The sequence below is a fragment of the Pan paniscus genome, chromosome 1 (assembly GCF_029289425.2).
Source record: "Pan paniscus chromosome 1, NHGRI_mPanPan1-v2.0_pri, whole genome shotgun sequence".
In the NCBI taxonomy this organism is placed as follows: Eukaryota; Metazoa; Chordata; class Mammalia; order Primates; family Hominidae; genus Pan; species Pan paniscus.
In genome coordinates this window covers 217,716,025-217,735,945 of record NC_073249.2, presented here as the reverse complement: position 1 = coordinate 217,735,945, position 19,921 = coordinate 217,716,025, and the positions used below count along the sequence as shown (strand labels likewise).

At 46.2% G+C, this 19,921-nt stretch overlaps 1 protein-coding gene across 5 annotated transcripts in view; it reads left to right on the top strand.

Annotated features, from left to right (window-relative positions):
• Window positions 1-19,921, top strand: part of PEX14 (peroxisomal biogenesis factor 14) — a 156,173-nt gene that overhangs the window by 16,552 nt on the left and 119,700 nt on the right. For 3 of the 5 annotated variants that reach the window (XM_003822091.5, XM_003822090.5, XM_055103950.1), the window contains exon 2: window positions 4,064-4,111. In XM_003822091.5, the coding sequence (XP_003822139.1) occupies window positions 4,064-4,111 (48 nt within the window). Of the gene's footprint in view, window positions 1-4,063; window positions 4,112-15,884; window positions 15,993-19,921 lie in introns of those variants that run through there. The other 2 variants (XM_055103949.1, XM_014346256.3) reach the window with 1 other exon arrangement.

The following is a 19,921-nucleotide window of genomic DNA, read 5'->3' as shown; positions in this document are numbered from 1 at the left end:
AAAATGTTCACAGGGTAGGCCATGATTAAAAAAATAAAAAAGGCCAGGTATGGTGGCTCACATTTGTATTCCCAGCTTCATACTGGGACTGTGGCTCTGGGAAGCCATGACTTGAGGAATTTGGAGTGTTGCTGTTTCAAATTCCATGGTAGGAATATGCATACACATGCACCCTTTTTTTCTTTTTGAGACAGAGTCTTGCTCTGTTGACCAAGCTGGAATACAATGGCACCATCATAGCTCACTGCAATCTCTGCCTCCTGGGATCAAGCGAGCCTCCTTCCCCAGCCTCCTGAGTAGCTGGGACTATAGGATGCACCACCACACCCGGCTAATTTTTAAATTTTTTGTAGAGATGGGGTCTCGCTGTGTTGCCCAGGCTGGTCTCAAACTCCTGGCCTTAAGGGATCCTCCCATTGTACCCTCCCAGAGTGCTGTGCTGGGTTTAAGGTGTAAGCCACACTTGGCCATGCTCCTTTTTTTTTTTTGGAGACAGGGTCTCACTCTGTCACCTAGGCTGGAGTGCAGTGGCATGATCTCAGCTCACTGTAACCTCCGCCTCCCGGGTTCAAGCGATTATTGTGCCTCTGCCTCCCGAGTAGCTGGGACTACAGGCATGCACCACCACACCCAGCTTATTTTTGCATTTTTTTGTAGAGACGGGGTTTCGCCATGTTGGCCAGGCTGATCTCTAACTCCTGGCCTCAAGTGATTCGCTCACCTTGGCCTACTGAAGTGCTGGGATTACAGGCATGAGCCACTGCGCCCGGCCGGCCATGCTTCTTATATGCTTTGAATATCCTTGGCAGAATATATAAGGAACCAGCGTCAGTGTGGGTCCCCTAGGGTTGGAATGAGAGGGAAGCTTTCTTTTTTACTTTTAATATTGAATTTTCTAAAACAATTCATTTACATGGCTTATAATTTAAAAGGTACTAAAGGGTTTATGATGAAAGAGACTTATTTGGCACTGTGTACTGTTTGAAGTTTTTCCCTCTGGTAAATACTAGCTATTCAAGGGATGAACTAATTTTAAGAGCAGTTCCTTGGTGGAAACAATTCATAGTGATTAGTTTTATTTTAGGAAGAAAGTTTTGGGTTAAGTCAGAATGGGGCTTCCTAAATACCAAAGCTGTTTGCTTTTGTGTGTTTTGTCTGGTCAAATAACCTACATTATTATTTATGGGGTAGCATTAAGGTTGTTGCTTAATAAAATGTGGTTTAAACAAAACTTGCTTATTTTGATTAAGTAGAAGGGTTCAAATCCCTGTAGTACCAGTTACTATCTGAGTAATCATGGGCAAGTTATTTAACCTCTTTTGCCTCAGTTTCCTCATCAGCAGTAATTTGATATACTTATTGTGAGAATTAAAGGAGGAAAGAGCAAAGTGAATGTTAGCACTTAGTATCTAGCAAATGGAGTGGAGGAAACCCTCGGGAAGATAATGAATGGAAGAATCTAAATAATCCATTCAGCTGAGTTGTTGCCATTGTTCTGTTTTTTTGTTGCCCATTCATTCATTCAGCAAATTTCTATTGAAGGCCTCCTCTGTGCCTGGCACTGTCCTAGCCCCCAGGGATACAGTGATAAGCAAACACAGGCAGTGTCTGCACACGTGGAGTTTATAATCTGGTGAGAGAGACAGGCATCAGTCCGATAGTCACACAGATGTAAAGTTGCACATCTGCTCAGGTCCTTGAAGGAGAGGCAGGTGGTGTTACCTGAATGTGTCACAGGGAGATCTGACCTAGTCATGGATGTCAGAGAAGGAATGCTTCCCTGAGGAAGTGTCTTAGCTGGATCTGAAGGATGAACTAAAGGGAAGGAAGGGCATGTGCAAAGGCGCAGTGACAGAGAAAGCAAAGGCCAGTGCGTCTGTCGGGGGGCAGAAGTGGGGAATGTGGTACCGCCTGAGACCTGAGGTGTAGTCAGAGTAGACGTGAGGCCTTGTAGGCCACGCTGAGGTTTTTCTGTCTTCTAAGAGCAAGGAGAAGCCCTTAAATTTGTTGTGTTTACTGGGGTGAGTGGGTGGACAACGGATGGGACGAGCAGATTCTCCTTTGGAAATGATAGTCTGTTTGCATCCCAGAATATGAATTGGAAGAGCGCCAGCACTGATGAGAAGGCTGACGCAGTGGTCCAGGCAGGGGATTTTGGTAGCTTGGACTGAAGTGATGGCAGTAGAGATGGAGAAAAACGGATGGATTGTTTCCATGGACTTTTAAATTTTTTTTGAGACAGGGTCTGGCTCTGTCACCTGGGCTGGAGTGCAGTGGTGTGATCATGGTGTACTGCAGCCTTGAATTTACAGGCTCAAGGGATCCTTCTGCCCCAGCTTCCCAAATAGCTGGGAGTACAAGCGCACACCACCACACCTGGCCCATTTTTATATTTTTTGTAGAGACGAGGATTTGCCATGTTGCCCAGGCTGGTTTCAAACTCCTGGGCTCAAGCAATCCATCCTCCTGGGCCTCCCAAAGTGCTGGCATTTACACCACTCTTCCATGGATATTGAGGAAGGAGTATTGGCAGACTTGATGTAATGAGTTAGCTCTGGGAGCGAGGGAGAAAGAGCTGTCTCAAGATGGCCTTTTGGATTCTAGTTTACATCATTTGGTGAAGTTTGTCCCATTCATGCCAAGAGGGAATGCTGGAAGAAGACATATGTGTCAGAGAGGACTGTGAGTCTGCTCCAGGGCAGCTTAACTCCAAGAAGAGGCAGGAAGGCAGTCGGATGTGTATCTCAGAGGGGTGTGGGCTGGAGCTCTAAAGGTTTGAACTTACCAATGCCTGGAGCTTTGGGAGGGCAGGAGGCAGGGAGGCAGGGGAAGCTTGCTCACATTCTCTGAGACGGACCCTCACTTTCTAGATTGTTTCCTGCTGGCTGACCTCTTGTCCTGGGGTGGTGAGGCTCTTGGGACAGGACTTCGGATGGAGGGATAGAGGCCTTCACCCAGCAGAGTGCTTGCCACTGTGCTGTGTGCCAGCTAATGTGGTAGCAGCTGGGCATGAGGAATTTTTGGGAACCCTCTGCAGACCGGGCTTCTGTCCTTTTCCAAGGCGGCCTGGCACTTCCATCTGATCTGTAATAGCCGGGAGAATGGAGGCTGCAGGCTGTCTCCTGGGACACACAGATTTTGCTGTACTTGTCTGGATATTATCTGTAGATAGATGGCAATTGACCTGACCATCAGTCACAGTAAACTAATCATAGCTCACTTAGCATCATACCTGCTTGCTTTATTCTTTTGGAGATTTGTAAATTTCTTCAGAATCTGTCTCTACCTCTGCCTCTCCCTTTCTCTAAATTTTGGCCAGATCAGTCAAGGGTCGAAGGCGCCTGTGAGGGTGAGGTAGTGGCCCCAAGGAAGAGGAAACGGGCTAGAGCCAGGGCCTCGGCCACAGTGCTGCCTGCTCGCCTGGAGGTTGGTCTGCTTATATGCCAGCCTGTCACTAGCTTATTTCCAAGAAGGATTTAAGCCTGGGGCTTTCTTTACTATTGTGGGGTGGTGTCCTTAGTGGCAGGCGATGAATAGGAACCTGTGTAGTTTACTGGCTTCTGGGCTCCAGAAACTAGATGCCCAGAGAAAATCCTGAGCGTGGGCAGCTGGGGCCCCCTGGTGGTGGAATCTGGTTCTCCACTGCTGCGCGACTTTTCTTCCCAGTCCCCTGACGTTGGGGAGGTGGCAGAAAGAGGAGGTGTTGTGCTCTCTCTTCAAGCCTTTTCTCTGGACTCTACTCTTCCTGTGGATTTTGTGATGGTCCCCAGCCCTTGCTGCTCAGTAGGTGATCGTGGGCCTTCCTGAGCAGAACCAAGCCTTGTTCTTGGAGTGGTGTGACAGTGAACCCAGAAACAGTCTTCATCTTCCCTGGTGAATTCAGACTCTTTGGGCTACTTTTTACAGGTAGTCCACTGCAGAATACTCTCGTGTCGTGAAAAACCGGTGAGAGATGTGAGAAAGAGGTGCCAGCATGCATCGTTTGAGAACGGAACATCTTTGGTTTTTTGATGTCCATTGGGTGGCACTGTGATCTTATTTTTGTTTCCATTTTTCTCTGCAGCCAAGCTCTACTCCAGGAAGTGAAAATGTGTTGCCTCGAGAGCCGCTGGTAAGTACCCAAGATATGTGGTATCACTTTCTAGTAATTAAAATGCCACGCGAGTGAAAAGAAACCTTCTGTTCCTATGGTTCTGCGTCAGTAGTGTCCCTTTAAAAGTAGCTGTTACCTAGAGACTGCCTCTGTCAGTGACCTCTGACTTCTCTTCTCGCGTGTGGGGACGAGTGAGATCTCTCCTTAGTAAAGGCTGGTCCTTTCTAGAACTAAAAGCATCCACCCCAGATGGTGCTGCACCACTTTGTTTGTGGCGGATCGATAGTAATTAGTGAGATTCCTGCGCCCGCCCGTGGGAGGCTGAGGTGGAGTGAGGTGGCTGGGCTTCTAGATTGTTTGAAGTAGCCGCCCTCTGCTCTGCCCCTCAGGGTGCGAGCGCCTCAGTGGTCTTTAAAGAACAGGTAAGCGATGGAATTCTGGTTTTGCCTGGTCAGTAATTGTGTGATCGTCATTCCCAACGCTATCTTCTTAGACTATGGATAGGGAAGAGGCCTATTAAGCACTACAGGTAATTTTCTCTCCCAAGTGCTTTTCATTTGGTGGCCAGAGTCCCAGGCTGCCCACCCCATTTTCATTCTTTTTTGCTTTTCAGGGACTGCTGTAAATCCTCTTGGCTGGGTAGTAAGACTGGCTCTGTATAAACCAGATAAGTTTGATGGGAGAGCCAGCTCTAGGTTTAACTTTTCAGAGCTTTTTCTTCCTGCGTAGCGATAGCAGGCGTAGGGCTGTACTGCCAAGGCTTTGTTTCAACAGGGCCTGTGGTTTCACCTGTTTTGCTTCACTCCCCTTCTGGCAGTCGCGGGAGGAGATGACGTGAAGGACTTAGCGGGTATGAACACGTCTGAATTCCAGTGTGTACGAAGGCTTTCCCAGGCTGAGGGCGAGTTGGATCCAGTTGAGCTGTCTGTAGAAAGGCCGAGGTGATACAAGCACTGCCGGGACTGTTTCAGGGGAGCAGTGTTGTCATTCATGTCACCTGCTGTTACGTCACCAGTTATGGGCTTATATCCCAGCACTCCCACGGTGGCCTCGTTTCACTCTTTTGGTATTGCCCAGGTCCTTCCTTGAGGTCATGGTGGTGGGAAAGCCCAGGAGGCCCCACCTTGCCAGTCTCTCCGGACGTCTGCCTGCTTCCCTGGGGTCTGCCTCAGTGCCCCTCAGGCCGAAGTTGTGGTTGTTTTAGACTGAAGTGCAGATTGAACACCATAGGCCACTGCAGTCCTTTCCTTCCTCTCTCTTTTCAAATTTTGATGTACCCATTTAACTGGTCACCGGAGGAGTGTCCAGTCCATCTTTTGGGGCTTGATTCGACAAGCTCTTTGGGAGCCCTGAGCAGTTGGCCAGCTCACTGATTTCTGGTATTTGGAGCCCTGCAGACCCCTTGCTCTGCTAGTGTTTCTGTGCCCTGCTCTTCCTGCTGTACTGTGCATCTGCTTGTTGGTTGGTTGTATTTTTCTTTCTTTCTTTTCTGGGAGGCCCTGAGCAATCTTCAAACCCTAGTAGCCTGTGATCGTCCAGAGTTCAGACTCATTCTCTCCAGGCCAACTCCACAATTACCTTATATTTAATTAATATTTTTTCTCCTCTTTACGTACTTGCTGCATAATTGCTCAGAGGAAAGAAAACACATAGCGGCAATTTATATATATATAAAAAATAATAATTAAAAAAACCCCCGAAATAAACTCCCATCTCATTTGGGCTGATCCTATGAGTTGGGTAATTAGGGCCCTATTAAAAGGTAGACCCTTTCTCCTTCCCCCCCCTTTTTTATTAATTTTTTTATATTAAACTCCCACAGTCTCTCAGTCATGCCCTTATTGCTTTTGGCCAAGCATTTGCAGCAGCCTGATTAAACAGGGGCACCAGCCGAGTCGCGTGGTCTTGTGTGAACTGCTTCTTCCTCCTGGGAGTGGTGTTGGGAGGGTGTCAGGCAGAGGAGCCCGCTGAGGACTCGTGTGGCAGGACGGGGGCACAAGATGGGCAGCCCCCTTGCACAGAAAGCCCCACAGCTCACTGTGGTGGTGTTGCGGTTTGTGAAAACACACAGCAGTCAGCCCTTACGCAGGGAGGGAGCTTTCTCAGGCCATGTGTATTTGCTGTCTCCTGCATGCTCAGCTTAGCTCAGCTCAGGCCTGAGGATGGGGAACAGACAATTGAGGAATAAAACTAAACCTTGTTCTTGAGTAATTCACGTGTTTTACTTTGGGAAGAAAAGGCATTTATACATATGAAATAAGAGCAAACTGCACACGACTGTATGTAATTTTAGCAAATAGCACAACATTGTGTATCATTTGGTGCAGAGCTGCCTGGTTGGGCGTAGAAGAGAGCCCCAAGTTATTCAGAGCAGGAAGAGCTCTGCGGAGGGCGAGGGCCACTTAGGGATGGCTTTTGGGAAACTTGAAGCCAGGCCTTGAGGAATGGGATATTTCAGTGTTGGGGGAACACACTGCTAAGTTGTTTTGTTTTTGTGTTTATTATTATTATTTTTTTCCTTTAAGCTTCAGGAAATACATATTCTTTTTGTTTTTAACTGAATGCATATTTTTCATACAATTCCTTAATGGAAGTTGCCTGGTCTCTACACTAAAGGCAAATAATCTTATTCTTTGTCCCAGACTAGATGATCACTTTGAAATAATTTTTCCCCTTATTAAAAAAGTAAGTTACTGGCCAGGTGCAGTGGCTCATGCCTATCATCCCAGCACTTTGGGAGGCCAAGGTCGGGGGATCACTTGAGGCCAAGAGTTTGAGACCAGCCTGCACAAAATAGAGAGACCCCATCTCTATTATAAATTTTAACATTAGCCGGGCTTGGTGCCTCATGCCTATACTCTCAGCTGCTCAGGAGGCAGAAGCCAGAGGATTGCTTGAGCTCAGGAGTTTGAGGCTGCAGTGAGCTATGATCATGCCACTGCACTCCAGCCTGAGCAACAGAGCAAGACCCTGTCTCTAAAACAAAACAAAAGAATAAAAGGTAAATTACGACAGAAGAAGTTCTATTTAGTAGTCAGTGCGGTGCAGGTGACATTGTGATGTAGTCAATATGTGCATGATTGTTTTGTTTTATTTGTTAGGCAAAGAAGACTTGATTTTCAGTTCTGTCCTCTCTGAATCATAAAAACTGTCTCGAGATTTTGTGGTGAGGAGTGTAATCTTGTAGTCTCTAAACGACACATTCGTGTTTGTAGCCAAATCCTGGCCTTGATTCTAGCAAAGTAGTGAGGCTGCGTGTTTCCTTTTCTTGCCCGTTCAATCCTGCCCTGATCCTGGCCTCCAAATCAAACCAACCCAGCAACATTGACCGTCTCAGAGGAGTATTGCTCTCTAATATCATGTCATTAGGGCTAGAGATTGGTGAACAGACCAGTCTTGAGAAATTCTGCAAACTCCAAGTTGAAATTCTCTGTTGTTGACAAAACTCCGCCAAAGTTAAAATGGCTGGTTACTTTTTTCTCTTTATACTCTCTTCACTGAGCTTTGCCTGCTGAGGCAAGGAGTTTGGACAGGCCTCCAGAGTACAGACCTCCAGCTTCTCCCAGATCTGTGAAAACCTGTGAATTTCCCACAGACTCTGGTTTTCTAGCCACAGTTGTGTGCCTGTCCTTAGGCCCACACAGAGTCTCTGGATCCAGCTTCTTGTGCTGTCCTAGTAGGACCAAGTCCCTGCCTGGTCTATAAGTATTTTAGAATGGGCGGACAATTGTCCACATGTGCATGGGATAATTCAGTTCCCATCTTGTTTGGATACTGAAACTTGGGTTAAATAAACTTTTGAGCTTTCCATTTAGTCATATGATTTTTGGTTATTTGAAGTAAGCAGTAAATAAGGTTTGATTTACACATCTGCTCACTTGTTTCAACTCAGTTTCTCAATGTTCAGCAATACTATAGCTCATCTACTTTAAACAGTGCTTATGGATTTTGGCTAAACTAGAATTTTAGCTTTTTGCTCTTTGACACCAAGTTCTCTCTAATGGATGAGTCCTTGGCCATCGTCTCTTCCTTTAACTTTTAGGTGTAGGTTCTTTTTGTTTTTTCTTTCTGTCCTCTTTCCTGCATCTCTCCACCAAAATAATCCCAAAGTACAATTTTTTTTTTTTTTTTTTGAGATGGAGTCTTGCTCTGTCACCCAGGCTGGAGTGCAGTGGTGTGATCTCGGCTCACTGCATCCTCCACCTCCCGGGTTCAAGCGATTCTCCTGCCTCAGCCTCCAGAGTAGCTGGGATTACAGGTATGCGCCGCCATGCCCAGCTAATTTTTGTATTTTTAGTAGACACAGGGTTTCACCATGTTGGCCAGGATGGTCTGGATCTCCTGACCTTGTGATCTGCCCACCTTGGCCTCCCAAAGTGCTGGGATTACAGGTGTGAGCCACCGTGCCTGGCCCCAAACTACAATTTTTTCTGTAACTGATGACAGCAATTTCTACTTTATCACCTTTTTCTGGGATTACTATTTTTTAGTATGCTGAATTCTTCAAAATAAAGATGCTCTGCAGTTGCAGATCTAGGTTGCGTCTCAGTAGTTTTGCTCTCCAAGTGCCAAAGTGCCCTCAGGTTTCTTCCTGAGGCTCAGATGGAACCTTGTCCAGGGGGTTCTACATCATGTATTTGATCTCAGTCCTGGGGAAGCTCATCCATCTTACCCCTGGGACACCCAAGATTTTCTCTTTGGTTTACAAGCCAATTAACCAGAGGCTGGTAATCAGAAGGCATATTTTGATGGATTCAGGGAGCCAGTACTGTGATCTCTGTAAGAATAGGCAAGGCACGGTGGCTCACGCCTGTAATCCCAGCACTGTGGGAGGCCGAGGCGGGTGGATCACCTGAGGTCAGGAGTTCGAGACTAGCCTGGCTAACATGGCAAAACCCCGTCTCTACTAAAAAAAAAAAAAAAAAAAAATTAGCTGGGTGTAGTGGCAGGTACCTATAATCCCGGCTACTCAGGTGGCAGAGGTTGTAGTGAACCGAGATCGCGCTACTGCCCTGCAGCCTGGGCGACAGAGCCAGATTCTGTCTCAAAAAAAAAAAAAAAAAAGAAAAAAAGAAAAGAATAGCTACAGCCAGTTGCCTGTCTGCCAAAGACCTCTTACATGTATTCCTGGCACAGTCTCCTCAGCATTTGTGTCTTTTGTGACTTTTGTGGTTAGAATACTTTGGTGTACTTGTCGGCAGGTTCACTGTGGATAAGTGGTTCTCATTTTTTTTCCCACCAAAACATTTCTTTTTTTGAAGCGGTGTCTCGCTGTGTCACCCAGGCTGGAGTGCAGTGGTGCAATCTCCGCTCACTGCAACCTCTGCCTCCCGGGTTCAAGTGATTCTCTTGCCTTCTCCTGAGTATCTGGGACTATAGGCGTGCACCACCACGGCCAGCTAATTTTTGTATTTTTAGCAAAGATGGGGTTTTGCCATGTTGGCCAGGTTGGTCTCGAACTCCTGGGCTCAAGTGATCCTCCCGCCTTGGCCTCCCAAAGTGCTGGGATTACAGGCATGAGCCACCACGTCCGACCCCACCAAAACATTTCTGAAGAATGACATTAACATGCTCCTACATTTCTTTGTGTGCACTCATGTATGCATGTATATGACAATACATATATATTTTATAACATTTAAGCATTTTGTGGGGAAATAAAATTGATTTTGATGCTGTATTCATGAAAGTGTTTTACAAGCACATGGGTAATGAAACCAGCCATTTAGGGATTTCAGGAACTTGTCATTTTCCAGGAAAAATATATAAATATGACAAACCTAATTTTGAAGTATTAAACGTAATTATTTAAAAAGTCTGTAGTGGTTGATTTCTGTGCAGAGTTAGGTTTGCTGAAACTAGTTGTCACTTCCACCTCTTTTTCCTGCTCAGGAATGTCTGTCGGGATGCAAGTGATTGGGGGTGATATTATAGGGATAATTCAGAATCCGCCCTATCAGTTTATTTTTATTTTTATTTTTATTTTGAGATGCAGTCTCGCTTTCGCCCAGGCTAGAGTGCTGGAGTGCAGTGGCGCGATCTCGGCTCACTGCAGGCTCTGCCCCCCAGGGTTCACGCCATTCTCCTGCCTCAGCCTCCCGAGTAGCTGGGACTACAGGCGCCCGCCACCTCGCCCGGCTTTTTGTATTTTTAGTAGAGACGGGGTTTCACCATGTTAGCCAGGATGGTCTCAATCTCCTGACCTCGTGATCCGCCCGCCTCGGCCTCCCAGAGTGCTGGGATTACAGGCGTGAGCCACCGCGCCCTGCCCCTATTAGTTTATTTTTAAAAAGCAAATCATTGGCTGAGCGTGGTGGCTCACGCCTGTAATCCTTGCACTTTGGAAGGAAGAAGCGGGAGGATTGCTTGAGTTCCGGAGTTTGAGACCAGATTCGGCAACATAGTGAAACCCTGTCTTTACAAAAAATTTAAAAAAATTTAGCCAGATGTGGTGGCGAGTGCCTGTAGTCCTTGGGAGGCTGAGGTGGGAGGATTGCTTAAGCCTAGTGGGTTGAGGCTACATTGAGCTGTGATCCCCCCACTGCACTCCAGCTTGGGCAACAGAGCAAGACTCTGTCTCAAAACCCACCCCCCTGCCCAAACAGTAAATCATCTACAAAAATTTTGGTGCTTAAACCATTACTAGCAACATATTCATCAGGGTGCCCCTCACAACTGCTGCAGAGAAACTTGGGGACTAAAATCAAGTATAAACCACGGATGGGCTCACGGTGCACTTCACTGAAGGTAAAATTGTCATGATTATCAGATCCAGCATCCTGGGCCTGAGATGTAGGCACTTTTCAGAGAGGAAAAAAGTGTTGGCTGTCCTCTTTCCTCACTCCTCTCTCATCAACAATATAAAGGTATCAGTGAAGGAAACGTTTTTAACACTAGTGTCCGTGTATACTGACTTCTGGTTGGGAAGGTGCCTGTGATTCCCACCTCCTCTGCCAGATCTGCCGAAAAAAGCTAAGAACTGGATGCTGAAATGGATGAACTTGAGCAAAGCCTCATACTGTTTCTGGGTGGTTATGATCTCTAGGCCACTTACTGGTTTTGAAATTACTGCCTCTTCCTACTCTGTCCTTCCTATCACAGACAGCAGGTTTATTGCATAGACTGGGCGGTGCCCTTTACATTGTTTCCTCTTTCAGGTAAATGAAGAGGTTGCTTTCCAGTTTTAAGGTGCCCTTTTACAAATAATTATTAGATGAATCGAAACTCTTAGGAGTAATAATTAAAGAAATGGAATTTGAAAAAGTTATTCAGCTTTGTTTATACTTTAGGTTCCTGGCTTTTATAGTAATGCTTTATATTTGCTGTTGTTCCTGTAATCAGAGGCCCCAACTCTTGGATAAATGGGCAGTGTCCTTATTTTGAGGATGTGGGAACTGAGGAACTGAGCACTCAGGTGCCTTTTATCAGAGCTACTCAGTGATTGGGGAAATTCAATTTTCTTTTTCTTTTTTCTTTTTTTTTTTAATGACAGGGTCTTTCTCTGTCACTCAGGCTGGAGTGCAGTGGCACAATCATGGCTCGTTGCAGCCCCCCACCTCTTGGGCTCAGGTGATTCTCCCACCTCAGCCTCCCCAGTAGCTGGGACTACCGGTGCACACCACCATGCCCAGCTAATTTTTTAAAAAAATTGTGTAGAGATGAGGTCTCACTATGTTGCTCAGGCTGATCTCGAACTCCTGGGCTCAAGCGATCCCCCGCCTCAGTCTCCCAAAGTGCTGGGATTACAGGTGTGAGCCACCACGCCCTGCCTGGAATGCAGTCTTTAATCTTATCCCTGGCATCATTCTTTCAGAAGGAAAAGTTCTGTTTCCTCCCTTTTCTCCTAGAGGCTTAGGCATGAGAATCACTTGAACCCCGGAGGCAGAGGTTGCAGTAAGCTGAGATTGTGCCACTGCACTCCAGCCTGGGCAACAGAGCAAGACTCTGTCTCAAAAAAAAAAAAAAAAAAAAAAAAAAAGAAAAGAAAAGAAAAAAGAAAAAAGATTATCCTGGAACATGTAGGCACTTGGTTATCTTAACCAGTACAACAGTCAACGGTTTTCAAACTGGGGGCTTTTAGATTTATCCTGAGTTTGCTAATCTTAGAGCTCCTTTACATGCCCTACCATTGCTGAAGACGTGATCTACAAAACTTTTATTTGGACAGAGGAAATAAAATTTCCTCTGTTAAAATGTTTTTCTTTTGATTAAAATCAGTCATCAGTTTCAAAGAATTTTCATGTAAAAGTGTTTTTTTAAGTGTGATCTAGAGCATAGGTATTCCATGCGGCAAACTCAGGATAAATCTAAAAGCCCCCAGTTTGAAAACTGTTGACTGTTCTGTTGGTTAAGATAACCAAGTGCCCTACATGTTCCAGGATAATCTTTTTTCTTTTTTCTTTTCTTTTCTTTTTTTTGAGACAGAGTCTTGCTCTGTTGCCCAGGCTGGAGTGCAGTGGCACAATCTCAGCTCACTGCAACCTCTGCCTTGGGGGTTCAAGTGATTCTCATGCCTAAGCCTCTTGAGTAGCTGGGATTACAGGCGCCCACCACCATGCCTGGCTAATTTTTTAATTTTTAGTAGAGATGGGGTTTTGCCATGTTGGCCAGGCTGGTCTCAAACTCTTGGCCTCAAATGATCCACCTGCCTCGGCCTCCCAAAGTGCTGGGATTACAGATGTGAGCCACTGTGCCCGGCCCATTTTCCAGGATAATTGTAATTTAAAATATTTTAGCTCATTGTCAAACCATGCAGACTGATTTTTGGCTCAAAAAATATGATCTTGTAGTTAGTCCCACTTCTGAGCTGTGAGAAACCGCAGGAAGATAAAGTGGTGCTTTGGAGAAGGACGTATTCACCGCCCTTCCTTCTTCCCTCCCAGCTCTCCTTTCTTTTATGGTTTGTAGTTATAACCGAGATTTATGCTTGTTGCTCCACAAATCTTCTCTCTGCCATTATGAGTTTGTCTGAACAGTCTAGAGATGGGGCCGACACTGAGTGATTCTTGAAGTAAATCTATCCAGGGGCACTCCTTGACAGTCAGAGGCAGAGAGGAACTAACTCATAGCCCCCAGTGGAGCAGGAGTCTGGATAAATTACCCCTGTCAGGAAGAAGACATGCTGCCACTTTTGTGACCTCTTGCCTTCACAGTGACCCTGGGGGCACAGCTCTCCTGTTTGTGTGCAGAGTGTGTGGGGGGTGCTCTGGGTCAGCGATCATTCCCTTTACCCAGCTGTGTCTGCCAAGAGGCCTTTCTCTCTGTGTTGGCCCAGCCAGGTCCATGGCAAGTGGGTCTTTAGGACCAGGGCCACTTTTTGCAGCCGTATGGTAGCAAGGAGTTGCTGACAATCAAGCACACAAGTTGATTGATTCCTTTTCCTTTTCCTTTCCTTTCCTTTCTTCTTTCTTTTCTTTGTTTCCTTTTCCTTTTCTCTTCTTTCCTTCCCTCCCCTCCCCTCTCCTCTTTTTGTTTTACTCTGTCAACCAGGCTGGAGTGCAGTGGTGCCATCTTGGCTCACTGCAACCTCCGCCTCCCAGGGTCAAGCTGTTCTCCTGCCTCCGCCTCAGTAGCTGAGATTACAGGTGTGCGCCACCACACCCAGCTAAGTTTTTGTATTTTTAGTAGAGACGGAGTTTCAACATGTTGGCCAGGCTGGTCTCAAAACTCCTGACCTTAAGTGATTTGCCCACCTTGGCCTCCCTCCCAAAGTGTTGGAATTACAGGCATGAGCCACCATACCTGGCCAATGATTATTTCTATAAATGGTTTCATTTAACTAGCATTTACCGACAGTGGATTTTGATGGAGAAGGAGAATAAAGAACAGGTATTAAACATCTTTTAGGCTAGGTATGATGGCTCACACCTGTAATCCCAGCACCTTGGGAGGCTGAGGCAAGAGAATTGCTTGAGCCCAGGAGTTTTGAGATCAGCCTGGGCAATGTGACGAGGTGCCATCTCTATAAAAAATACAAAAATTAGTGGGACATGTGGCTCGAGCCTGTAGTCCCAGCTACTCTGGAGGCTGAGGCAGGAGGATTGCATCAACCCAGGAGATTGTGATTACAGTGAGTCTGGGTGACAGAGCGAGACCTGTCTCAAAAACAAAACAAAATCTTTTTTTCCCCCCTTTACCATACTTTTCCTTTGCTGTATCTTGTTGTCTTGTGTGTACTTTGAAATTTTTATTTTATTTAAATTTTATTTAAATTTTTATAGAGACAGGGTCCCACTGTGTTGGCCAGGCTGGTCTCAGTCTCCTGGGCTCAAGTGAACCTTCTCTTTAGCCTCCCAGAGTGCCAAGATTACAGGTGTGAGCCACCCGGCCCAGCTTGTCTGTATTTTTTTTTTTTTGAGACGGAGTCTTGCTCCGTTGCCCAGGCTGGAGTGCAGTGGCACGATCATGGTTCACTACAACCTCCGCCTCCCGGGTTCAAGTGATTCTTGTGCCTCAACTTCCTGAGTAGCTGGGATCACAGGTGTGTGCCATCATGCCCAGCTAATCTTTGTATTTTTAGTAAAGACAGGGTTTCGCCATGTTGGCCAGGCTGGTCTTGAACTCCTGGCCTCAAGTGATCTGCCCGCCTCAGCCTCCCAAAGTGCTGGGATTACAGGCTTATGTGTACTTTTGAGAGTCATTTAGAATCTTTTGTGAAATGAAGCAGGGGTATCAATAAGAACATATTTTTAAAAATGTGTCAAGAGCTTGCATTTGGCATCCCTGTCTAACCAACTTGCTGTTTGGGCCCCATGGAACGTACTCACCAGGCTCTTGGTGCTCTGAACAAGGCAGGTCCTCAGCCAGTCTCTCCCACACTCATCTGTACCCCAGGAGCTAGTTTGTCCCTAAACCTGTGTCCTTGTATTAAATATGATGTCAACAGGTGAACTAAGAGTGTGAAGAGAGGGTTCTGCAAATATAATGTGTTCTTTTTTTGTATGTTTTTTTGAGATGGAGTTTCACTCTTGTTGCTGCCCAGGCTGGAGTGCAATGGCATGATCTCGCTCACTGCAACCTCTGCCTCCCAGGTTCAAGTGATTCTCCTGTCTCAGCCTCCTGAGTAGCTGGGATTACAGGCATGCGCCGCCATGCCCGGCTAATTTTTTGTATTTTTAGAGACGAGGTTTCTCTATGTTGGTCAGGCTGGTCTTGAACTCACGACCTCAGGTGATCCGCCCGCCTCGGCCTCCCAAAGTTCTGGGATTACAGGCGTGAGCCACCACGCCTGGCTATAATGTGTTCTATAAAAAGAAATGTGAAAAGAGGGTTTTATGAAAACTAAGTTAAATGCTTTGCTAAATGTGAATTGCTAAAAACATAGCTGTCAAATTAGGTGTGAGCAAGATGACAGTTAAACATTAGAGGAAGATCATAAACATCTAGAAGGATTCTGTACTTTGATTGCTTTACTGATGTCTTGAAGTTCTTACTTTGCTTTAGAAATTGTGGAGGCTGTGTTATGGGTAGGGTTTATGCAAGAAAGACGTCTGGGAACTTCAGTCTGTGGGCCCACACTCAAAGCAAAGTGCTTGGCTTTACATCAAAAGATCAGCAGTGACTGAATGTTTATAGGTTTTCAGTTAATAGAAAATGTTTTCAGTATGTGGAGCAGGTTCCATGTTTGATTCCCTGCTTTAACTGATTTTTTGATTAACCGAACAATTACTAGCTCCGATCACATAGGCCAGGAGGGCTTCTACTCTGTAATATTCTGGCCTCGCTGTTGGTGTCTTTATTTTGGTTACTTTGTTTGATTCCAACAAATTTGTGAGAATTACTCATTTTGCAGTGAGGAGACTGAGCCCGGAGCATTCAAGTTCCTACAGCTAAGAAGTGGCAGGACTGGGATTGAAAGCTGGTGTCCATGCTGCTGAACCTGTGCAGACGGGGAGAGCAGGTATGGGTGCGGTGTGGACCGCGCTGTCAGGCACACTAGCGTGCGTGCGGGGCGCCCGCTGCACAAACGTATCTGCAGCCGATGCTCAGTGCTGCCTGGTGATTCTGTACCTTCTTTCTGAGGCTGCTGCCTTAGTGTGCTCTCCGTGGTTGGAGTCTTTTGTGTGCATCTTAGCTGTTGAAAAGGCGCCTATTAATTTATCACAGGTGATGTGTGCCTCCTTGTGCTCAGAGGAGGCGTCTGCACCCATGTACCTCACTAATGACAGGTTATGGGATGGAGAGGAGATAATAGGATCTTTTCATGTGATGTCTATATAGCAAGGTGCTATGTCCCTGGTAGCTTCTAGGGGGCAGCAGCCGCTTGTTGTTCTGTCTCTTGCTGGCGGAGAGAAGGTTGGACAATTGAGCAATTTGCTCTGGACTCCAGCTCTTAAAGTGGTGCCTGCAGGTCTCCAGGGAGTCACTGGAATCCACATAAGTAAAGAAAATACAATATCCAGGATCTTTTATTTCTACTTTCTCTGCCCCCTCAGGTAAATCCTTTATCTGTGTTTCTATCAACATCCACAAATTCCTCATTGTCAGAGTTAAGGCAGCAAAGTTCACCTGCTTTGAAGATAAGAGAATAGAGATGTCTTTAAGAGAGTAAAATCTTTCTGTCAGATCTTACTTGTTGCCAAGAGCTAGACATTGATAACCCACTCAAATAATGTTTAGAGGTTTTGAAACTTTCCCCCATGGGCACGTGTCTTTAATTCTGTTGGGAATACCACTGTCATATGGTTGATTACCTGTTCTTCCTGTCAGCACTTCCCCCCAACCCCACTCCCTCCCCCTATCCAAACTAGTCTTACAGAGGTTTCTCTTCAATTCTAAATGACTTATTTCAGAAACACATGAAGGGGAACATTGCAGATGTGCCATTTTTTTGTTTTTTGTTTTTGTTTTTTTTTTGAGACGGAGTCTCGCTCTGTCACCCAGGCTGGAGTACAGTGGCGCGATCTCGGCTGTCTGCAAGCTCTGCCTCCCGGGTTCATGCCATTCTCCTGCCTCAGCCTCCCGAGTAGCTGGGACTACAGGCGCCCGCCACCATGCCCTGCTAATTTTTTTGTATTTTTAGTAGAGACGGGGTTTCACTGTGTTAGCCAGGATGGTCTCGATCTCCTGACCTCGGCCTCCCAAAGTGCTGGGGTTACAGGCGTGAGCTGCCGCGCCCGGCCTTGGATGTGCCAGATTTTTAGACTGGGGGCCCAAGACTGACATATGGGCAACTTGTGCCTTGTCAGAGTGAGTCCCAGCTCCCTCTCCCCCAGAAGTGCACCTCCTACTGTGCCCTCTGAATGCTCCTGCCTGCCAGATCTTCCAGCTATGTGGCTGAGGCAGGTGCCCAGGAGGAGAAAGGCTGGTTGCAGGCAGAACCAGATGGTTGCAGTCCACACGGGGAAGCAAATTGGCCGCGACATTTCAACCATGTGAGGTTTATTTAGGATTAGCTAAGAATTCTCAGCCTTGACTCCACTGAGGGAGGAGCGGGTGACCTAGGGCCACTTTCTTGTGGGTTTGCATTCTTTCAGGCTTTCATCTGAAGATCCCAGGGTACTGGGGAAGGGTGGGAGTTTCCATCCAGCTCCACTGCAGAGAGTGGCATTCCTGAAAGACAAAGGCATGCCTCCTTTTTTTTTTTTTTTTTTTTTTTGAGACGGAGTCTCGCTCTGTCGCCCAGGCTAGAGTGCAGTGGTGCGATCTCGGCTCACTGCAAACACCGCCTCCTGGGTTCACGCCATTCTCCTGCCTCAGCCTCCCGAGTAGCTGGGACTACAGGCGCCCGCCGCCACGTCCGGCTAATTTTTTTGTAATTTTTTTTTTGTTGTTAGTAGAGATGGGGTTTCACCATGTCAGCCAGGATGGTCTCAATCTCCTGACCTCGTGATCCGCCTACCTCGGCCTCCCAAAGTGTTGGGATTACAGGCGTGAGCCACCGCGCCCTGCAAAGGCATGCCTCTTAACCTCACCTCTCCAGCTCTCTGTTGTCTGAAAAATGGCAGTTAATAGAATTTGTTAATAAACAGAAGAAATAACGAGAAATAGTGGCACATCATTTGACAGTAAGGTGGTTTATAATTTCTGTTTATCAAATGATTCTCATTATTATTATTTCTATTGGATTTTTGAAGAATTCAGCCTGGTCCCCAGAGCCCCATTTGTAAGGCATTTTATTTCTTTATAATATCTAGAAATAACTTCAGTTCCAGTGAAATCCAGATCTGTGGTCCCATCCCACTCCCCAGCCCTGGTTCTCTCCCCTTCCTCTCTGCTTGTCTTCTGTGACCTCAGCGGGCTCCATCAGGTGGGGGTATCCCCTACTGACCAGACTGGCAGAGCTAATGCTGGCTGGAGGAACGCTGCCGTGTTTGTTTTAGCAGTTCCTGGATTTGGTTTAATGTACAATTGATTTTTTTAATGTATTTAATCATTTTTTTCTTACCTCTTAAGGATTAACCTGCACAAACCTCATTTTATCCTAAGTGTGGCTTTGGGAGGAAGGGAGGAGAAAATTGAGTTTCTCCAGCTTATTTTATTCTTTTACGCTTTATTTTCCAAATGGCTTTTCCTGCCGAAGCAGCTTTGTATAATACAATGTATTTTCGTGGCCATTACTTACTCATTACTAACTGGTCTCTCCCGCTTCCCTTTGTCTGTGAACTAAATACAGGGGGCCTCAAGATAATTGGTAGCTCCATCACTGACCCACCAATTATAGATCAGCAGGGAAGGCAGCCCAGGGATGGTTTGTGGTTGGCACAGGCTGCCCACCTAGAAATGTGAGTTATTCTCTACCTGCCACCAAGTTGGGCTTGACTAGATCGATCCTTTCCTAATTTTGGACTTTGGCATCTCTAATTGCATCACACGGCTCCCTGGTTTACAGGTTTCAGCCTCATTTCATCCCTACATGTGCTGCTGGTGTCTTTCTTAGTTCATGCCTCCTTGGCATGTCTACAAAGTACTAATTTGCAGAGGTTTTGTTTGTATTTTCCTTTGAGGTTCCCTGGTGCCTAGAATGGTTAGATGGCAGGCTGCAGATAAATAATTCTGTTGAAACAGCAGGTTTCTGTGCATTTTTGTCTGGTGTGTCCAAGTAAAGGCAAGTCTTTGTGGGCACCATATTAAGCCCCCTTTTTGAGCATTTATCTGATTTGTGTTCCAGCTTATCTACTTTGCTCTGGCATGGAGAAGGAAAAGTCCCATTTCCTGCTAGGCTGCCAGGCACTTATGTAAGACTTTTAGGTGCCAAAGTAGGAAAGGAGTCCCTGTGTTGTATGGCCGTATATATTTTGCGTGTGTGTTTCCTGGGTGTTTGGCACCTAGGCACTTTGCTAAGCCCTGTATGGGTTGGGCATATACTGTATTGCTCAGCTCCTGGCAGAAAATAGGCACTCATACATATTTGTGGAATGAGTGAGTGTGTGTGCTCACTTATGTGCGATGGAGATGATGAGCCAAGGAGTTGGATTGCACAGTTGCTGCCTGGCGTCCTGCTAGGAACTTAGGGTGCAACATTCCCACTGGGCCACACATATGCCGATGTTCAGTGGATGACTGCTACGCAGGCAACATAAAGAGGCCTTTTATGAAAGGGAACATCAGAGGAAACATTATAACTGAGACCTTTATAGCCTTTCCATTATTATGGTTTAAATCTTGACAGTCTTTATTTGCAATGACACTGGGACCAGTAAAGACAATGCTCACTCCCACCTCCTCGTTCTCCACATCCTGTTCCGTAGCTGTAGTGCACCGATAGGTATCGTTAAATGTGCAGGCAGCAGAGCTGCTGGTTTGTCTAGAAACAGCCCCTTTTGACTCAGAAGTTGGAACCCAGATGACTCACCATTCTATTTGTTTTATTGCAACTGTCATTTCATA